At 36.4% G+C, this 19,062-nt stretch overlaps 1 protein-coding gene across 2 annotated transcripts in view; it reads right to left on the reverse strand.

The window, feature by feature from the left end:
* The window catches only part of LOC134672593 (pyrokinin-1 receptor-like), a 102,363-nt gene extending 91,867 nt beyond the window's left edge, over window positions 1–10,496 (reverse strand). For both annotated transcript variants that reach the window (XM_063530579.1, XM_063530644.1), the window contains exon 1: window positions 9,665–10,496. In XM_063530579.1, the coding sequence (XP_063386649.1) occupies window positions 9,665–10,451 (787 nt within the window). In that variant the 5' untranslated portion in view covers window positions 10,452–10,496. The remainder of the gene's footprint in view (window positions 1–9,664) is intronic.
* Between the last annotated feature and the right edge of the window lie 8,566 nt (window positions 10,497–19,062).

The following is a 19,062-nucleotide window of genomic DNA, read 5'->3' on the forward strand; positions in this document are numbered from 1 at the left end:
TAAAAATGGGTCAACTCCTATGGAAATATTGCCTAGTTTAAGAGATACATGACATTTCCGTTATCTATGGCAATCCTGGCACGGAACCCTAAAAGCAACAGATTCCATAAAAGTTTCAAATTTAATCTGTGCCAATGAATGAAAGTGCCATAAAAAGTTTTATTACAGCGTTTGGGATGAAATACTTTCATAGAGGAAACGAATATTGCTGGAGTTTATGACAATGGAAAATGAAAAGCGAACCGTCTATGGAATTATATCTGGCCAAGTGTCATAGATCATTTATTTTATCAAACCCACGTTGTCAGTACAAAAAGTCACGAAATTCTTATTGTCATTTGGAGCACAACGCCGCACGCCTACAGTTTATAATTTGGCGTCTTATGCAAGCTCTTATTTAGCTGTTTCTTGCTTCTGTCCTGAATTTCTGTATCTGTAATCAAATGTTACAAGTTGAATTTGACCCATTTCCCGGTTTGTAATAAGCTTCAAATTTGCATAGGTACAGTGGAAACTCTGTGATAATACCATGCAGCCTAATTGTGTTTGGGGTTTTTTGAATTATCTCGATAAGTATTAGTTGCCTGTGGAAAGAAAAGTACAGTCAGCGATAAAAGCTTGTACCTAAAACAATTTTTTTATCAAATACTTATAATACTGACAGTAATGCCCAAGTATATTACAAAATTAACTGTGTAAAGTAGACACGTCAGCTAGATAACCAGTGATACCACAATTTTAAGACACAATTTTTCGTTTATTCTTCTCCTAACCTTCAACATTGAGTTGTTGAGAATTGATGTTAAAAAAGTAATAATAAAAAATGTTCCACCTAGCAACAATTAGAAACTAAAATTACCCGAAAACTCCTCAGAGGGCTTACTTTAACTAGCCAAGACGACAATCGTTGATAGAAAACGCCAATCGAAATTTCCGTAATGTATGGAACTAGTCATTAGTCACGTGACTTTTCGTAGCATCTGTCATTCCGATACATTTTTACTTTTCGTTTGGCGTTTGCCGATATTCGATTGTAATTTTGGCTATACCTCATTATCTGTAACGGTTGAATAGTTGTGAATGGTTTTTTTTTGACAGTATCATGAAATCTACGAGTATGTCAAAGGCACCTTTGAAGTCCCTCAAAACAAAACAATCTCATTAGTCTCACAAAAGACACGCAACAATCGAGATGGAGACCGGTATCTCGTAAATTAGGCTAAATAATTACAATCTTATTATAATTGCCACAAAGTCAGAGCAATTATTAAAAGACATTGTTGAAAATAAAGGGTGAATTAGGAGGCAATGTTCACAGATACACGACTTGAAAGGGTGTGCTTTCAACAAAGGACTATACCGAATTTAGCTTTACAATTAGTGATGTGCTGACAAATATTTTCTGAATTCTCCTTGGTAATATTCCCAGTAACGTTAGATAATTTTATAAATAAGTCATGCACTATGTGTATGTGTAAAACTTTAAGCCACTACATAAATTCCATTCTGTAATCAGTTTGTTGTTCGAATTAATTCCGCGAGAATTTATACGGTAAACAATTGAACGCGTTTACGAATCTCACTTTACAGTAAACGTGAGCAAAGAAGTTTAAGGTCAACAAAGTGAGGGAGTGTCATTACAAATTTGACAACAATGACGTTACCACAATTTTTCATTACAAATGCAAACAACTTCGTCCGATTCTTAACCATTTGTCTGATATGTACTTATTTAGTTTTAATAACAATACAATCTCAAAGGTAGGTAGAATATATTTTATTTTTATGTAGCTAATGCTACAAATAAGAAGAAACCGATCACAAATACACCTCCCCAGCTCCATTTCAATTAAGCACGAAAACCATCAGATTTATGTCGATAGCTCACTTGGGCAAGTTCCAAGAAACTGGAGAATAATCCCACGGGAAATACTGCTTAAGTACGTCCCATATTTTTATTTCTAAATTATTGCGTCTTGTTTATACGCAATACATAGCATCACCATGAAAACTACGATGTTATTATCCTATGATATAACGAACTTATTAGCTAGGTACTAGTGAGCAGGAATTGATCACATAATGCAATTCACCAGATCCAATTCATTTAGGAGCGAAACCCATTATCTCGAAAATCCCACGGAATACGAAAATCATCCTACAAAATAATCCTACGGGAAATTGACGTTTCTATTTGATGAAATATCACTTTTGACACTACGCCTCCAGCTGGCGTATTATAATATATTTACCAAGGGAAATTACGCTTAAAGACAACACTACTGGAGTATCTATAAATTATTGCTTGGCTTATACACAACACATAGCGACAGCATGAAAACCACGTTCAATTGCCTTGAAGGGAATCAATTGTGAGGGTTTTGTGGCGAGATTTATGGGACTTTGTGCATTGTTGTTATGGAGATACGTGTATCGGTTGTGGGAAACATGGTTTATAACTTTCTAATATTAGTAGTGGAAAAGACGACAAAGAACAATTCTAGAAAACATTAATATTTACTGTTTTTTGACGTGATAACGTCTTATAAATCGATGAACACCGGTAGCATGCACGAAAAAATGTCACATTGTGGACAGATCTCCATTGTAACGTTGTGGACAAATCTCCATGGTAACGTTAATCACATTCAATTAACTCCTTCTTTGTATTATACAAAATAATGATAAACCAGTGATAGTAATTCAATTCATATATAAATAAAAGTATGCAATTTTTCATCAATGTTTTCTTATGACGTTATCACGCAAAATTATCGTCCGTAAATCGACTTTACAGAAAACCATTTTTTTAATCTTTAATTTGTGTTTCAAATATTTGGATTCGAGTAAACCTTCGATGGCGACTTCCTCCGGAAGAAATCATTTTGAAAAAGTCAGTCAAATTTCCCCCCTTCAGGAATCAAATTGAAATAGTGTTCAATTTCTTAGTTTTGATCCACACGCTTATGAACATTATGTTTCTTTCCAGGTCCTACAATCAACAGTTTAAACAGGCTGTGCGTCGTCTGTCACGACCCCTATTCGACAAGCGACGTTTGACGTATCGTGTTGATCTCCCGTTGATGTGGGAAAAATCATAAGTTCTCGAATACGTACAATGTCAAAATTTGACATTAACAATCCACAACAAGCAAACCAAACCGAACCCTTAGTTTAGAGTTGAGTTTTGGTTGTACCAAATGATATTATCCACCGTTGATGGAATCAACACTCAGTATGCAATAAAATCAACTGTTGATTTGACGTGGATGCGAAATCTAACAGTTGTACATGTCGAATTTGGCCCTGTGTCTTTGAGTAGGATGAACTTTCATAAGTTACTCTCTCATTTTAAATCGTTTATTTGTTTATTTTTTTTTATTATATGGCGGCGGCTAGGTTCATGTGACTCTTAAGATTGACTAATAGGTATTTATTATTGTCCCAAAGAGTATTGAAAACACAGACAAAATATCCCTTTGTCTCATTGAAAATCTGGTTCCTAATAAATCTCTATTTAAATATTTATTCTTGTATTTTAGAAAACTCGCTGGCACGAGTTTGGAATTCAAATGGCAGCGTTTTATTTCAGATTTTATCAGAGAAAGCAATAACATTATTCTGAAAATGAATTAAGAGCAAACGATCTAATTTAGATTGTGATTGGCGCCTATCTCTGCGTTACAGAATGGTAGGTTCCAAATAAATTAAATTGAAAAAAAAAAATTGTCTTATCAAGATCAATTTGTCAATATTGCATAAATAAATCATAAAATATCACCCCTCGAAGCTATGTTATTTTTTTCATATTTTTCATAATACTTTATTGCGACCATGGTAATATAGGTGTTACACAATATTATAAGCAGTTTCACATGGGCCCTGTAAGGGCAAAGCAAGGATGTATGTACATACTAAAATTACGCTAGATTATTATATAATTACACAAAATTCTTAAAGTCAATTGAAAATCGTAAAAATTGTAGTCATTAGAAAAAAAAAATTAAAATTCCTCCAAATTCATCATTTAGATGTCAATAAATCAATATAATTAATTAATAATTCTTTATAAATTTTAGACAAAACAAAATAACAAAACAATGCAGGCTAAGGTCAATTATTATATGCGATATCAAATTCATTTATATTATCTTTATAAAACTCGTCAACTGAGTAATAACATTTCTGTATTAAAATTTTCATTATTATATTTTTGAACCTAGTATTGTTATTTTGTTTTAATATATTTGGGGGTATTTTATTATAAATTTGGGCACATCGGTAATATGGACTTTTTTTGAAAATAACAAGGTTCGCTTTTGGCAACGCTAACTGATACCCTGTCCTTGAATTATAATTATTACAAATCTGATTCTTTTGCACGAATAAATTATAATGTTTCCTAACGAACATGATTGCTTCCAAAATGTAGAGGGAAGGCAGTGTCAGGAGGTTATGTTTTATAAAGTGTGGCCTTGTTGTTTCTCTCCTTCGAATATTTACTAAAATTCGGACACATCTTTTCTGTAGAAGAAACAGATCGTGTGCATCAGTGCTCTCACCCCATAAGATAAGTCCATAACGTAGCCAGGAGTAGGCATATGCGTAATATGCAGATAACGATGCTTCGAAATTTGTATTAGTTTTGAGTACACTAAGGGCATATATGAATGTGGATAGCTTATTTTTTATATTTTGTACATGTGGTTTCCAATCCATTCCACTATCGACGGTTATGCCCAGAAGTTTGAACTGGTCAACTTGTTCAATAGTCTGGTTATTTAGTTTGAAGTATATTTCTAGTTCTTTTTTTTGATACGGTTTAAACTGGACGATCTTAGTTTTACTTAGATTGATATCTAATTTATGATCTTGTAGCCATTCAAAAATTGTGTTAGCGTAATTTTCTAGTTTTTTATGACATTCCTCACTTCCTACGCAGTTAATAAGCACTGAAATGTCGTCTGCGAACATTATGCATGTAGTATCTAGTTCTTTTGGTAGATCATTTATGTATGCTAAGAAGAGGATACATCCAATTACACTCCCTTGCGGTATCGATGTTACTACGCGGCGCGATTTGGATACCACGGCTTGTATTTCCCCAGTGATTTCGTTATAGTGGTCTATCTGTACATATTGTGACCGATCTTGTAAGTAGGATTTGATCCAATTGTATGCATTTCCTCTGATACCAATGCCATAGAGTTTTCCTAGAAGGATTTGGTGCGATACTTTATCGTACGCTTTTGTCATGTCAAGAAATAAGCCCACTGAGTATTTTTTTTCATTTATGTTGTGTAGAGCCTCTTGGACATATTTAAATACTGCGAGTGTGGTCGAATGCTGCTTTCTAAATCCATGTTGGTTTTCATCGAATATATTATATTTTTAAAAAAAATTGTAATGCCTATTTGTCATACACTTTTCGAATATTTTTGACAGTGATGACAGTAACGCTATTTGTCTATATTTTTCAGGATTTTTAGCATTTCCTCCGGGTTTTAGAATAGGTTTTACTTTAGATTGTTTTAAATTGTCAGGAAATATTCCTTTTTCGAAAGATTGATTGATTAGCTTCGTTAAGGGTATAGTCATTTCTGATGCGCATGCTTTTAACAGGGTAGTAGGTATTTCGTCAAATCCAAAACTTTTTTTATTTTTCAATTTAGATATAGTATTAAATACCTCTTGTGTCGTAACGGGTTCGAGATAAATTGAATTTGTTGTCGGGTGGCGGACGGGCCGGCCGCACTTCTCGTGATTTGTTTGAGACGTAGATGGTTCGCCTACAGAAATGAAGTAGTTATTAAAAATGTTAGCGATTTGTTCAGGCTCACGTATAATTTTGCCATTTTTTTCTAGACGTATATTTTTGTGCCGCGGTAATCGCTTGAGCTTAGGAGAAGTTGTTGCTTTTATAATGCTCCACATTGTTTTTGTTTTATTGTCTGAGAATTGCATTTTTTTTGAGTAGTCTAATTTTTTTGATGTTCTAACACATTTTTTGAGTATACTCTCATATTTTTTATAGTAGCTACGTAATACAGCGCTATCTGTTTGGTTCGAAAGTGATTTTAATAATCGTTTGTGCTTGCAAGCTTGTCTCAAACCTTTGGTTAGCCAAGTCTTGTTTTTTATTGTTTTTTGTTTTACTTTAATCTTAGGTATATGTAAGTCTAGTAGTTCATTTATATGCTGAGCAAAACAATTATAGTTTTTGTTGACATCGTCGTATATTAGAAGTACGTCCCAATTTATGTCGTGTATTGCTTCTTTAAATGAACTGACATTTTTCTCGTTAAATATGCGTTTAAATGTATACCAGTTTACTTTTCTTGTATCGTAATTTGTCGTTTGTTGATTATATATAAGGCTTTTGTGGTCGGAAATGCCGTAATCGTATACGTTAATGTTATAATTATTTTCTATGTTCGTGAAAATGAGGTCTATGCAAGTGCTTGAGTTTTTTATTTCTCGTGTCGGTTCTTTGACTATTTGCCGAAGATTTAAATGAACTTAAGGTGGTAATTAATTTTGATGAAGCTAGGGTGTTAATCGAAACATTTATATTAAAGTCTCCGCCTAATATTATATGTCGTTTTTGTTGTTTCAGATTAATCTTGTTCAAAAGTTTATCTAGCGCTTCGTAGAATATATCCGTATCACGATGTGCCCTGTATATACAAATAATTAATAGATCTAACTTAGGTATTTCTAGTCCGCAGCACTCAAAAATGCTCTCTATTGAAAATTGGCTGATGTCCTGTCTTTCCTTATAGTCGATGCCTTCCTGTAGTAGGATCGCCACTCCTCCACCACTTTTATCACTCCGGCAGAACGACGTAGCGAGTTGATAACCATTTATTTGAACGTAATTTTTTTGTTTCTCTGTTAACCATGTCTCTGATATGCAAGCTGCTTGAATATTTTGCATTTTTAAAAATGTTTCTATTATATGAGTCTTATTTTTTATACTCTGTGTGTTTTGGTAAAGGATTTTAAAGTTGCTCTCGAAAGGAGTCCCGTTGTAATGTTTCAATTTGATTGGTGTTGGTTTGTTCGGTTTTCTCGGCTTGCTCTGGTATCAAGGTTCCTTGGTCACTTTCATTGTTGCTTAAGGGTGAAAAGTGGCTTTGTTTTTCTTTGGCAACATCTGGAGTATGTTCTTCGCCATTTATATATAGCCGGTTATTCCTGATAAAGGCGTATTTTCCATTTCGACGTGCCTCTAATTGAAGCTCTTTTAGCTTTTTTCTTTTATCGAGGGCCTCTCGTGACAAGTATTCTGATACAGCGTAACCACTATTTCGAAAGCACATTTGTCGTTCGGTTACGTACTTTGTCATTCGTTTGTTTATGAGTTCAACCACTATGGGACGCCGGTATCCTGATCTTCCAATTCTCCTAATCGATTCAATATATCCGTTTATGTCTATCATAAGTATATCGGAAAACATATTTGTTATACGATAAATAAGCTCATCTTGCGTTTCTCCGCCGTGCTCATCTAATCCGAATAGCACGAATTTCCTTTGGTCTTCGCTTCGGTTCTGGTCCGTGTAGTCAATGCGGTTTCGCAGTTCTCTCAAGCTTGATGCTATCCTTTTATTTTCCATTTCCAATAATTTTAGTTGGTCATTATTTATTTCAGGTAATGTTGTGTCTTGAGGTATATGCGCTTGATTTTCGCTCTTTAATGCAGAGCACTCAGCTTCTAAGGATTGTATTTTGAATGATAAATCTTCTATTTTTAATTTCAAGTCGTTTTGATCTGTGGTTATGTTCGCCATACTACGGTTTATCTCTAACTTAAAGTTATACAGGGAATTTTGAATTTCTTTCTGGATGAGATTCTTTATTTCTGTTTTTAATTGAGCATTTAATTCAGATATAATTGACTTTTTTTGTGAATCTAGTTTTTTGTCAAGTAATTCACTTATTTGCGCAAGTGTGATGTTTTCGTGGCACAGAGACTCTACTACTTGCCCCAGGTGCATCTGCGGCCTTATCGAAGTATTTGGGGAAGTTATCGTGTCTCCGCGTATACTGCTTACGTCAAATTCATCGCAAGACATATTCGTTGCGTCTGTTATATTATTATGTAATGTAATCCTGCTCAGACCGGCCGGTGTCGCTGGTGTATCGTCATTCCGGCGCCGTCGTGTTATGGCTTTACACGCCGGACAAGTCCAATATTTATTGTATCTTTCTTGATTTTCTCTGAATTGAGCAGAGGTTATGCACAAACATCTGAAATGGTATCTTCCAGGGCAACATGAGCATGTAAGCAACTCATTTCTGTCTATTTTATCATCACAAGCTAAGCAATTCATTTTGTATGCGTACGGTCGGTAAAAGCAAACTTAATCTCATATAATAGTAAGCGCGCGCTTTGCAAAATACAAGCTACGAAATACGACTCTAACTCGCAACAAATAAAGCTTAGAGCGAACTTGCTCGAGTGTCTTCTTATAGGTGTAGGTGTGTGCGTGCAGGCGCGTGTGCTGTCTCGTTGCTCGCAGATCTGGTTTAGTTGCCGCCTGTGCGTGTGCGCTGTGCGTGTGTGCGTAGAAGCGAGAGCCGTGCGGGTTGTCGAAGGTCAGGGATGAGACGGATAACGATTATTTTTTGAAACTATTTTACTTGTAGCTCTTGCATTTCTCGTCCGATTTCAATAGTTTTTGCACCATCACACAACACGAATTAATCACTACATATTAGTATATAGAACACTACTAGAAACTAGGAAAATTATAGTTTATCGATTTAAAATCACGGAGAGCACTGACACAGTGACTTTGCGCAATGGCGCGACTTTTAACTAAGATAAGGACTAATGCTTTCATAGGACAAGTGGTCCAAATCCTGATAAGGGCATTTTTTTTTTCCGGTGTCTCACGATGTTTTCATATGCGACTTACACAATACCGCATCTTCAAGACAAAGTTTGGTTTTGCGAGCCACATAAGGGCATTTCATAATCCGGATAAGAATTGTTGATGGAGTCGCCATTGCCGGATACGGCAAGGAAGAAGAGAAGAGACACAATACCATACTGATTTATTGTGAATTTTCCATCCCCTGGTACCACAAACGAAAGTGACGCGATAGTACTATTCAGTTTCAAACGATCAGTGTATCGTATGGGATTTTAAGTGTAAGGATACAAAATGAGATTTAACGCTAACGCGTACGTCCGTCACGCTAACTTCCATAGACCATCAGGCATATTATAAATGTACTTATCTCACAAGATATGATATTATAACATAGCGCTCGTATCCGGAGGTATCTTCTATTGCGCACTTTGTATAGTGTCACACCGGGGTGCCATCAATTTTGGTGGCTGAATAGACTGATATCGCTTATAATGAGGAAATAAACGTAGCTTTGCTGTATAATATCATAAATTTGCAAGCAATCAATAACTTAGATCAACATTAAAATTACGAATACTCGGAAGCAATTGCGTGTTAATATATTATGTTCGTGATCGTGTAATCCATGTGAAATAAAGTTTGAAAAAATGAAGTAAGCTATGTATAGAGATAGCTATTCATATTTTTAACAGACGTGTTATGATCTAACACAAAAGCTACGTTTTTCCAAAAACTGCTGACTGAACGCACTGCATTTTGATTTTAGAAGTATAAAAACTCACCTAACATTCGTATGACCCTCCTCTGCGAAGCGCTGTTTCTATACCTGGTGGCGCCCGCCGGGCGGCCATTGCTCTCCACCGAGAGCTTCTTCACCGGGTGCAGGATCCGCGACGTCCGCAACTTCACCCCGATCAGCGCGTACAACACGGTTATCACCGACATCGGCACCACGAAAAACACGAAACTAGATATCACAAACACTTGATGCACCCCGTGACCTTTCACTGTACACGCGCACACATTTTGACCGTTCTCCACATAGGTCACCAATCCGAATTGCATCGCTTGCGGAACGGCCGTACACAGCGCCATGAACCATATCACTACGATAAAACGCACAGCCCTAGAAAGTTTTGACATTGTATGTGACATAAACGGACGGCAAATTGCGATGTATCGTTCTACTGTAAAAGCTGTTATAGTTAACACTGTAGCGTTAGCTGATGTCTCTGAAGCTAAACCAAGAATTATACACGGCGCCTCTCCAAGCGGATAAGTATAGGGGTTCCATAATCGATGGAACTCAAAAGGCAGTCCACAGACTAACAGCATTAAATCCGAGATCGCTAAACTGAATAAGTAGAAGTTAGTCGCCGTGTGCATGGAGCGGTTTCTGGCGATGACCACGCAAGTGCTGATGTTGCCAAGGATGCCGGCCACGAAGATGATGGCGTAGGTGATGCTGAGGGGAACGAGCAGGTCCAGGGACTCGGGTTCTCCGTAGCCTCCTGAACGCGTTGCGTTCGTGCTCGCGTTCAGGAACACATCATCGAAGTATTCTTCCATCACGCGGCAATCACATCACTTTACCTGTTGAGAAAGAGAAAACAATTTGATGAACGCTAATTAAGGAGACATCTCAAAATATGCGTAACTTATTTTGCTACTTTTGTGGATAAAATGCAACTTTCTCATCAGTTTTTGAATAATAAAGAGAGACTTTAACGAGCTGATGTGGTAAAAAAAACTATTCCTACGCCGTGCATTGTCGCTCGTGTTTCCACGCTTTCGCTCAGCCAATAAAAGAGGTCCAGTGACAATGAATCCTTCCAATTAGAGAGTAAATACAGGCTTTTCGGTGATTGAGCGTTTTGTGGAGTTTATTTAGCTGATTGAACGCAAATATCCTATCAAGTTTCATTTTATAAATGATGAGGTTATATAATAATAAAATATAAATATTGTTCGCCGTAGCAACGTAACTATTACGCATATTTTATGAACGAGGCATATTTATGTCCGGGTGGCGCTGGCGAAATTTTAACTGGCTAAAAGAGGCTCTATCTAAAAAAAGCCTAAAATGAATTGATGATCCAAGCTTCTATAGCTGACAACTAAAACACATTGAGACAATTCTAACGAACCAAAACACAATTAGGTTGCGTTGTTTTATCACAAAGTTCCTACGGCCACAGCCTGTATCCATCATTACAATCATCAGTTACTATCGTCACCAAACTGACATACTCATAAGTATCAGCTCAATCTAATAATGGAAAGTGGGACAAATTTAGCTTGAAAGATTTGACCCGAACATATGTACATACACACAAACATTGCGAGTTAAAATAAAAGCTTGTAAAAAATAGAAGTAGAGTTCTAGTTTTATACTCTTGTCGCACAGTCCAGTCCGGTAATAAAAAGTAGAAAATTGTGGGCGCTGCTGTGTGTATGCAGGCTACATACATTATACTCGGTATGTTACGTTCCATTCAGTTGATGTTTAGAAACACCAAACAATTTTTAATGCACCTAGGTATTTTATTTTGCTTCATAAATGCGTTCTGTAAGTTGGCTGTATGCCACAATATTTCTTTGTTGTAAATGCAACAATATTTGTTTATTATGACTTATGACACATATCGCTGGCCCAATATTAGGTACAGGGTTCAATGTTTCACTTTTATCGAATTGAAATTTGAACATTGTCATAGTGATATTAAGTCGAATTTCAACTATCTTGAAAATGTAACATAGAACTCTGTAATATTGGGCCAGCGATGTGTCTCGTATTTGGCCAGAAAACTAGTTTTTATCTGTTCAATATCTTAAATTAAAATCGCAATTACATAGGTAATACTTTATTGATATCATATACATATTTGCCATATAAAACATCTCAGTTCCTCTTCATTCGATTTCCGCTTTTTTCTTATCCGTCTACACAGAAACAACACTCGACTTGAGAAAACTATTTGAAAACAATTTAGCGGAGCCGCTCAGGCGAGAGTCTCCGGGTCTCAGGGTCCTCAAAAGACACTCAACTTGCTTCCATTTTCTCCTTAAGCCTTTATAAGGCAAAGAGAATACATTCTCCACAAGGATCTTGAGCTTTACCACAAAGAGATTGGGTTCAAATTAGCGTAATATTTAACAAACTATGCCTGTTAAAGGGTTTATCGGGAAACGGTATTTTATAACCCAAACAATTTACGGTTATAGCGCAAAGCGACCGATCTTTGTACGAAAATAAGGTGTTTATGTATGTATGCGTATAAAGTTTATTGGTTTATGGGCTCCCCATAGTGGTACCTATTACTGGTATAAGGATATACGACCATCAACGGAATAGGTGACGGGAAAGATGAAAAGCTGTGTTCAACGGGTCGTTTATTATATGATACCGGAGCGTCATCCATTATTAAGAATTTGTTTATCTACAAAATGAAAAAAAAAACAAAATTATTATTTATTTTGTGATATGCCAAACCTGCATGATGCAGCCGCCGCGAGCACTGGCCGGTGTTGAAAAATATAATTATGCCTTTTCGTCTTTTGTTTTTTCTCGGCAATTTAAAGGTTACTTAGTAGTGAAGGTTACAGGAAGGTTTTTCAAAGTCAAACGACAGCAACAAGCTTACAATGATGTAAACAATGCTATTTCAAAAGTAGTAAATTGGTTCAATGTTAATAATTTAATGTTAAATGAGAAAAAAACTAAATGTATTAAGTTTGTCACTAGTAGTAACGTAAGGCATGTGCAAGCAAGTGTCATTGTGAAGGATGAGGAATTGGAATTAGTTGATAGTACAGTTTTTCTTGGTATAACTTTAGATTCTAAACTCCAGTGGGGTCCCCATATTGCTACTCTTTCGAATAGACTGAGCTCTGCAGCTTTTGCAGTGAGCAAAATCCGTCAGTTAACTGATGTGAAAACAGCTCGATTAGTATATTTTAGTTACTTCCATAGCATTATGGCATATGGTATTTTACTGTGGGGCGGTGCTTCAGAGATAAATACCATTTTTGTTCTGCAGAAGAGGGCTATTCGAGCAATATACAAAATGAACCATAGAGACTCACTTAGAGATAAATTTAAGGAAATTGACATAATGACAGTGCACTGTCAATACATTTATGAGAATATTCTGTATGTACATAAAAATATTGTAAATTTTAGGAAAAATTGTGAAATCCATATAGTTGCATCTGTACGGTAAATTATACGGCTATTGCTGAACCAAAGATTTCCTTTGGTAGGATTGGTCCTTAAGGCCTAAGGATGGATTTAAGAAGTGGAGCCACCGCGATTTTTGATGTTAGTTTTTTGAGGTTTTGGCAGCTTCTGCTCTGGAGGAAAATAGGGTCTCAATCTTTATAGAGGCATTAATTATGCTACTATTCCAAGTTTGGTACCATATTCGTATGACTTAAGGATGCCAAATTCATTTTAGGACTCATATTTGCACGATAAAGATGTTAAACTACGTAAAATAAAATAAAAAAGTAAACATTAGAGTATTTATTTAAAAAAATCTAACACAAAAAATTAAAAAAAATGGCACAATGATTCCTAGCCCTCGTCCTCCAATACCTCTGGATCCAATTCTAATCATCTTCGATGAGTGCTTCGCGGTCCATTACACTGTAAAAAATATAGAACAATGACTACCCAAAAAAGTAGAAACAAACAAGCAAGCAAACTAAAAGCGAAAGTTATTCGAACATAAATATACCTGGAATTATCGCAGTTGCCATTACAGGTCTTGCAGAGTGTGCATGGCATTCCTTCTCGCCTACAAGAACAACGGCCTCTACAGCTGTTCTTACATCCACATTTTACCAGCTCTCGCGCCGCATCCCAGCTACTGTGCTGGGTTGTCCGTATTGGCTGCCATTGTGCTTCCTTTTCAGTCCATCCCCAGTTTGATGGGGAGGGAATGTCGGGTGAGGAGTCAAAAGAGGGTGGTTCACGTTTGTATGGGAAAAATTCAAACTCTAGCTAGAAGAAGCGCCACCCTCTCATTTTGTTACACTTGTTCTGTTGACTAAATATGCCAAGTTTTGTAATCTTATCTCAACTACAAGGGGGTGCTCAAACACTTTGAAATTTTTCAAAGTTGTATGAAATCCAAAAAAATTAAGTTATTATTTTTTTGAGTTTTATGTAAGTAGTAGTTTTCACATTATTTGAAAGTGTGATTTAAAAGTTATTTGGTGAAAAACCATTTTTATTTCTATTTTTTATGATTTTTTTAGGTGAAATTCAAAAAATCTTACTTTTGAAAAATTATAAAAAAATGAAATAAAAATGTTTTTCTACTTAAAAACTTATAAATCACATGTGCAAATAATGTGAAAACAGATACTTAAATAAAATTTTGAATAATAAATACTTGTTTTTTTTGGTTTTCATACAACATACAAAATTTTCAAAGTGGTTGAGCACCCCCTTGTAGTTGAGATAAAATTACGAAACTTGGTGTATTTTATCAGCATAATAAGTGTAACAAAATAAGGGGGTGGCCCGTCGGAAAATAAAAAAAAATGTTTTTTGAACCACCCTATTGTCCCCATATATAACCTGCTTGGTAGGCTGCCCTAAGTGTATGCATTTTAAGAGCATCTCTTGTGGGGGGGATATTCTTATTCTGTAAAGCCTTATTTTTTGCGGCACTGCAAAGCCCAATCAGTGCGAGTGCGAGGCAATGTGGGTATATAACTACATACCTAAATAGAATTGCGTATTATTTAAAATTCATATTACAACTAGCTGTTGCCCGCGACTTCGTCCGCGTGGAATGTTATCTTCAACATTTTACATCTTTAGTACCTATAATTTTCATATCCAAGCAATGTTGAAATTACTTTTCTTTTTTAGCAAGTTGTATGAAGTTTTAAGTCAAGTGGATTTTGATGTTGGTTGCTGAAATTACTTTTCTTATATTCTAATAATAGGTATGCCCTTATACAAAGATTCAAGTTCCACACTCACAAAATATCTGATCTTCATACAAACTTTCAACCCCTTTCTCACCACCTTAGGGGATGAATTTTCTAAAACGCTGAAATTAGTTTTCTTGTATTTTAATTTAATACCTTTTTACAAAGTTTCAAGTTCCAAGCTTAAAATTAAATTTGCACCCACGACCCAAGCCGAACTTTCATTTCCTTTTTAACCCCCTTAGGGGTTAAAATTCCAAAAACGTTGCAATTACTTTTTTGTAATCGGCTATTATGCCTTTTTAAGAAGTTTCAAAGCATTTGTAATGGATTCAAACATTCAACCCCTTTTTAACCCTGTTAAGGAATGAATTTTACAAAACGCTGAAATTACTTTTCCTGTCTTCTAATAATAGCCCTAAAAGTCCCGCGCTCGAAAAAAATTTTGATATCCATACAAACTTTTAACCCCTTTTTCACCACCTTAGGGGATGAATTTTCAAAAACGCTGAAATTAGTTTTCTTGTATTTTAATAATATATCTTTTTACGAAGTTTCAAATTCCTAGCTTAAAAGAAAACTTTAACCCCATACAAACTTTCATCCCCTTTTTAACCCCCTTAGGGGTTGAATTTGTCAAAATCGCTTCTTATCTCTTGTACACTTTATAAATGTAATCTGGTGTGCAAATTTCAACTTTCTGGCTTTTGTATATAGTTTCGGCTCTGCGTTGATGAATCAGTCAGTCAGTCAGTCAGGCAGGACACTTGCATTTATATATATAGATTTTTTTTTTTACTATCTATTGACCTAAATATTATTTCAGAACTGACATTTAGGCATTCGATTTAATCGAAAATGATACCAAACTTGACTTGTATACCTAAACCCTACGCAGTTATTAACCTCAGACTTTGTTAAGGCTAAAAACCCCCCCTCCCCCCACCTGCATGAAAAATTCAAGTGGATCCACTTCGTAAACCTATCTTAGGGATCCAAAGATCAATCCTGCCAAAGGAAATCTTTGGTTCAGCAAAAGCCGTATTCTTCGTTTTTTTGTAGTGTACCATTTCCACTAATAATATTAATACTAGAAATAAACATAAGTTCGCAGTGCCCTTCACTCGGCTCCATAAAATTAAAAAATCATTCATGGGTAATTGTGTAAGATTTTATAATAAACTTCCAAACCATATTACTGAATTATCTATTAATAAATTTAAGAATTATGTAAAGCGTAAACTTATTTCCAAAGCTTATTATACCACACAGGACTACATGAATGATAATACAACGTGGGATTAATTGTTATTCGAAATGATTATTTTCGTTACGTTCGGCGAAATTTCACTTTCTCTGACGACAACCTGCCAGGCCCTCCGCGTCGAGTCTTCATCAACGAGCGCCTCACACGCACGAATCGCCTCTTGTTCCACAAAGTTCGAGAGCTGTGCAGGGAACATCAGTGGAGGTTCTCGTGGACAAGGCGAGGCCGAATCTATGCCCGTCAAGGAGAGGGAAAGTCAGCTTTCTCCATTCGCTCTGACGCAGACCTGCATCGTGTTTTTGGAGTCAGCTCCGTCTGAGGTCTGGGCGGGCAGCGTAGGTAGCATATCTTTTTGTACACTATGGCACGGCAATGGCAGTTTGTTTATTTCGGTCAATTTTAGCTTCTATACAAAGTTGTTCATAATCTGCAGGCTCTGGTATCTATGCGACACTGGTTCTGTTACTAAAATCCGTTTTGTTAAGGTAACGTCATCTGTCAGGTGGTCGGTCTGGTCTGAGGTATATCTATATAACTATAATAGTAAATAAAACACTTAAAATAGGTTTGTACAATGCAGGTTCTCTTGGCACAAATCATGACAATTTCATAGCGGCTGCTACTCGGCAGGATGTTGATGTGTTGGCGATCAACGAATCATGGTTAAGGGCGGGCGAAGAAGGGCGGGCGCCGACACTTCCTGGATATAGTTTCCGGCATATTCCTAGGCCGCAGGGTGACCGGTCGCGCGGTGGAGGCGTAGGCTTTTATATTAAGCGTAATCTCAAAGCTCGGACCTGGCCTCACCCCGTTGACCCGTTGCATAAGCTGGTGGAGCAGATGTGGATCACGTTTACTCTCAACGGCAAGAAGCTGGCAATTGGAACGGCATACAGACCACCTTGGATGGACCTACAACTATTTTTAGATGCTGTAAGTGACTCAATAAGTTCAATTCGCAATTATGATAACATAGTAATACTGGGTGATTTTAATGTAAATCTATTGAACAGCTCTGACACAAAATGCACTCAATTCCATAATTTTGTTACCAGTTTTGGACTATTTCAATTGGTGTCTCAGCCTACACATTTTACTGACACCAGCCAAACGCTGATCGATATTGTGTGTTCAGACATGCAGGCAAAAAACACTACCATTGATCATGTGGGTTCCCTGTATGGTCACTGCCTTGTGGTTTGCAACTTCAATGTCAAGCGTGAGAAATTAAAGCCTTATCACATTACCTACAGACCTTTTAAGGAAATCTGTGACAAAGACTTAGATGTGGACCTGCGGGACGTGAAGTGGGACTTAATATCAAATCTTGGCAGTGTCAATGACATGGTAACAGCATTCAACCAACAAGTGCTTAGTATATTTGATGTACATGCCCCTCTAAAAACATCCTTAGTAAAAGTACAATCCTACCCTTGGATTACTGATACTGTCAAGTTAATGATGCGGTTGCGTGACGACGCTGCATCAGACTTTCACAAGAACCAGAATGATGTAAAAAAAAAATACTACAAGGACTTGAAATCTGTTGTGAATAAGGCTCTATATTGTGAAAAAGTGGCTTATTTTAAACAAAATATAAACAATAAAATAAATAACCCAAAAACTTTATGGAAAAACCTTAAATCCACAATATTGCCTAGTAAGAATAACCTTCACTTTTCAATAACCCATGTACCTTAAATAAACATTTTCTCGATCTGCCAGGAACTTCAGATGTAGCGTTGTCACAGCTAACTTATTTTGAGTTCCATAAGTACAGTGACACAGTTTTCCATTTAAATACAATTAATTCTAATGAAATTACTAAAATAATTAGAAGTTTAAAATCTAATGCGGAGGGTGCTGATGGGATAAATTTAAATATGCTTATTTTAACGCTGCCTTACACAATTGATATTATTACTAGTTTAATTAATACCTCTATCCTTTCATCCACCTTTCCGGATATCTGGAAGTTAGCAATTGTAAATCCCTTGCCTAAAATAGCTAACCCATCTGTGATTAAGGACCTTAGGCCAATTAGCATACTACCTTGTATGTCTAAAATAATGGAGAAAGTTGTCTGTGCTCAGTTGACCACCTACCTAGAAACCAACAACATTTTGCCGGATGTCCAATCGGGTTTTCGGAAAGGATGTAGCACTACAGCCGCTTTACTTGATGTTTCTGACAACATTTTGGATGCTCAGGATAAAGGCATGTGCACTCTTTTAGTGCTCCTTGATTTCTCGAGGGCTTTCGATTGCTTAAATATAAATCTACTATTATCTAAGTTAACCTACTATGGTTTTGACCAGAAAACTATAAAGTGGTTCCAAAGTTACCTCAGCAATCGGTCGCAGATAGTTAAAGTGTGCCTTGATGATGGTTCCTCCCTTTTTTCAGAAAAAGCCGAGCTTACTAGAGGAGTCCCTCAAGGATCGGTACTTGGCCCGCTCCTTTTTATACTTTATTCTGCTGATATTGTGTCTCACATTAAGCATTGCAAATACCACATATATGCAGACGACATACAGGTCTACATATCATGTAAGCCATCGGAAGTTGACACTGCCATAGAGAAACTTAATCAAGACCTCACAAGTATAGCAACCTGGGCTACAAAAAATTGCCTACTGCTTAACCCGAATAAAACAAAGTACCTTGTCTTTGGCAGCAAGCACCAACTGGCTGGTGTCAGTAATTCAGTAGATGTTATGTTAATGAATGAACCAATTGAGAGGGTGTATGAAGCACGAAACCTGGGCCTATTAATGGATTGTGGACTTCGGTATGAAAAGCATACCGCAGAGGCTGTAAGAAGTTGCTTCTATAAGCTTAAGGTGCTATATAAAATTCGGCCATACCTAAGCGAAACCTTGCGCATTCAACTGATCGAGTCACTTGTACTATCAAAACTTAATTATATGGATGTTGTAACTGGGCCTAGGCTACTTGCCAAAACAA

Source organism: Cydia fagiglandana, chromosome 1 (assembly GCF_963556715.1).
Source record: "Cydia fagiglandana chromosome 1, ilCydFagi1.1, whole genome shotgun sequence".
In the NCBI taxonomy this organism is placed as follows: Eukaryota; Metazoa; Arthropoda; class Insecta; order Lepidoptera; family Tortricidae; genus Cydia; species Cydia fagiglandana.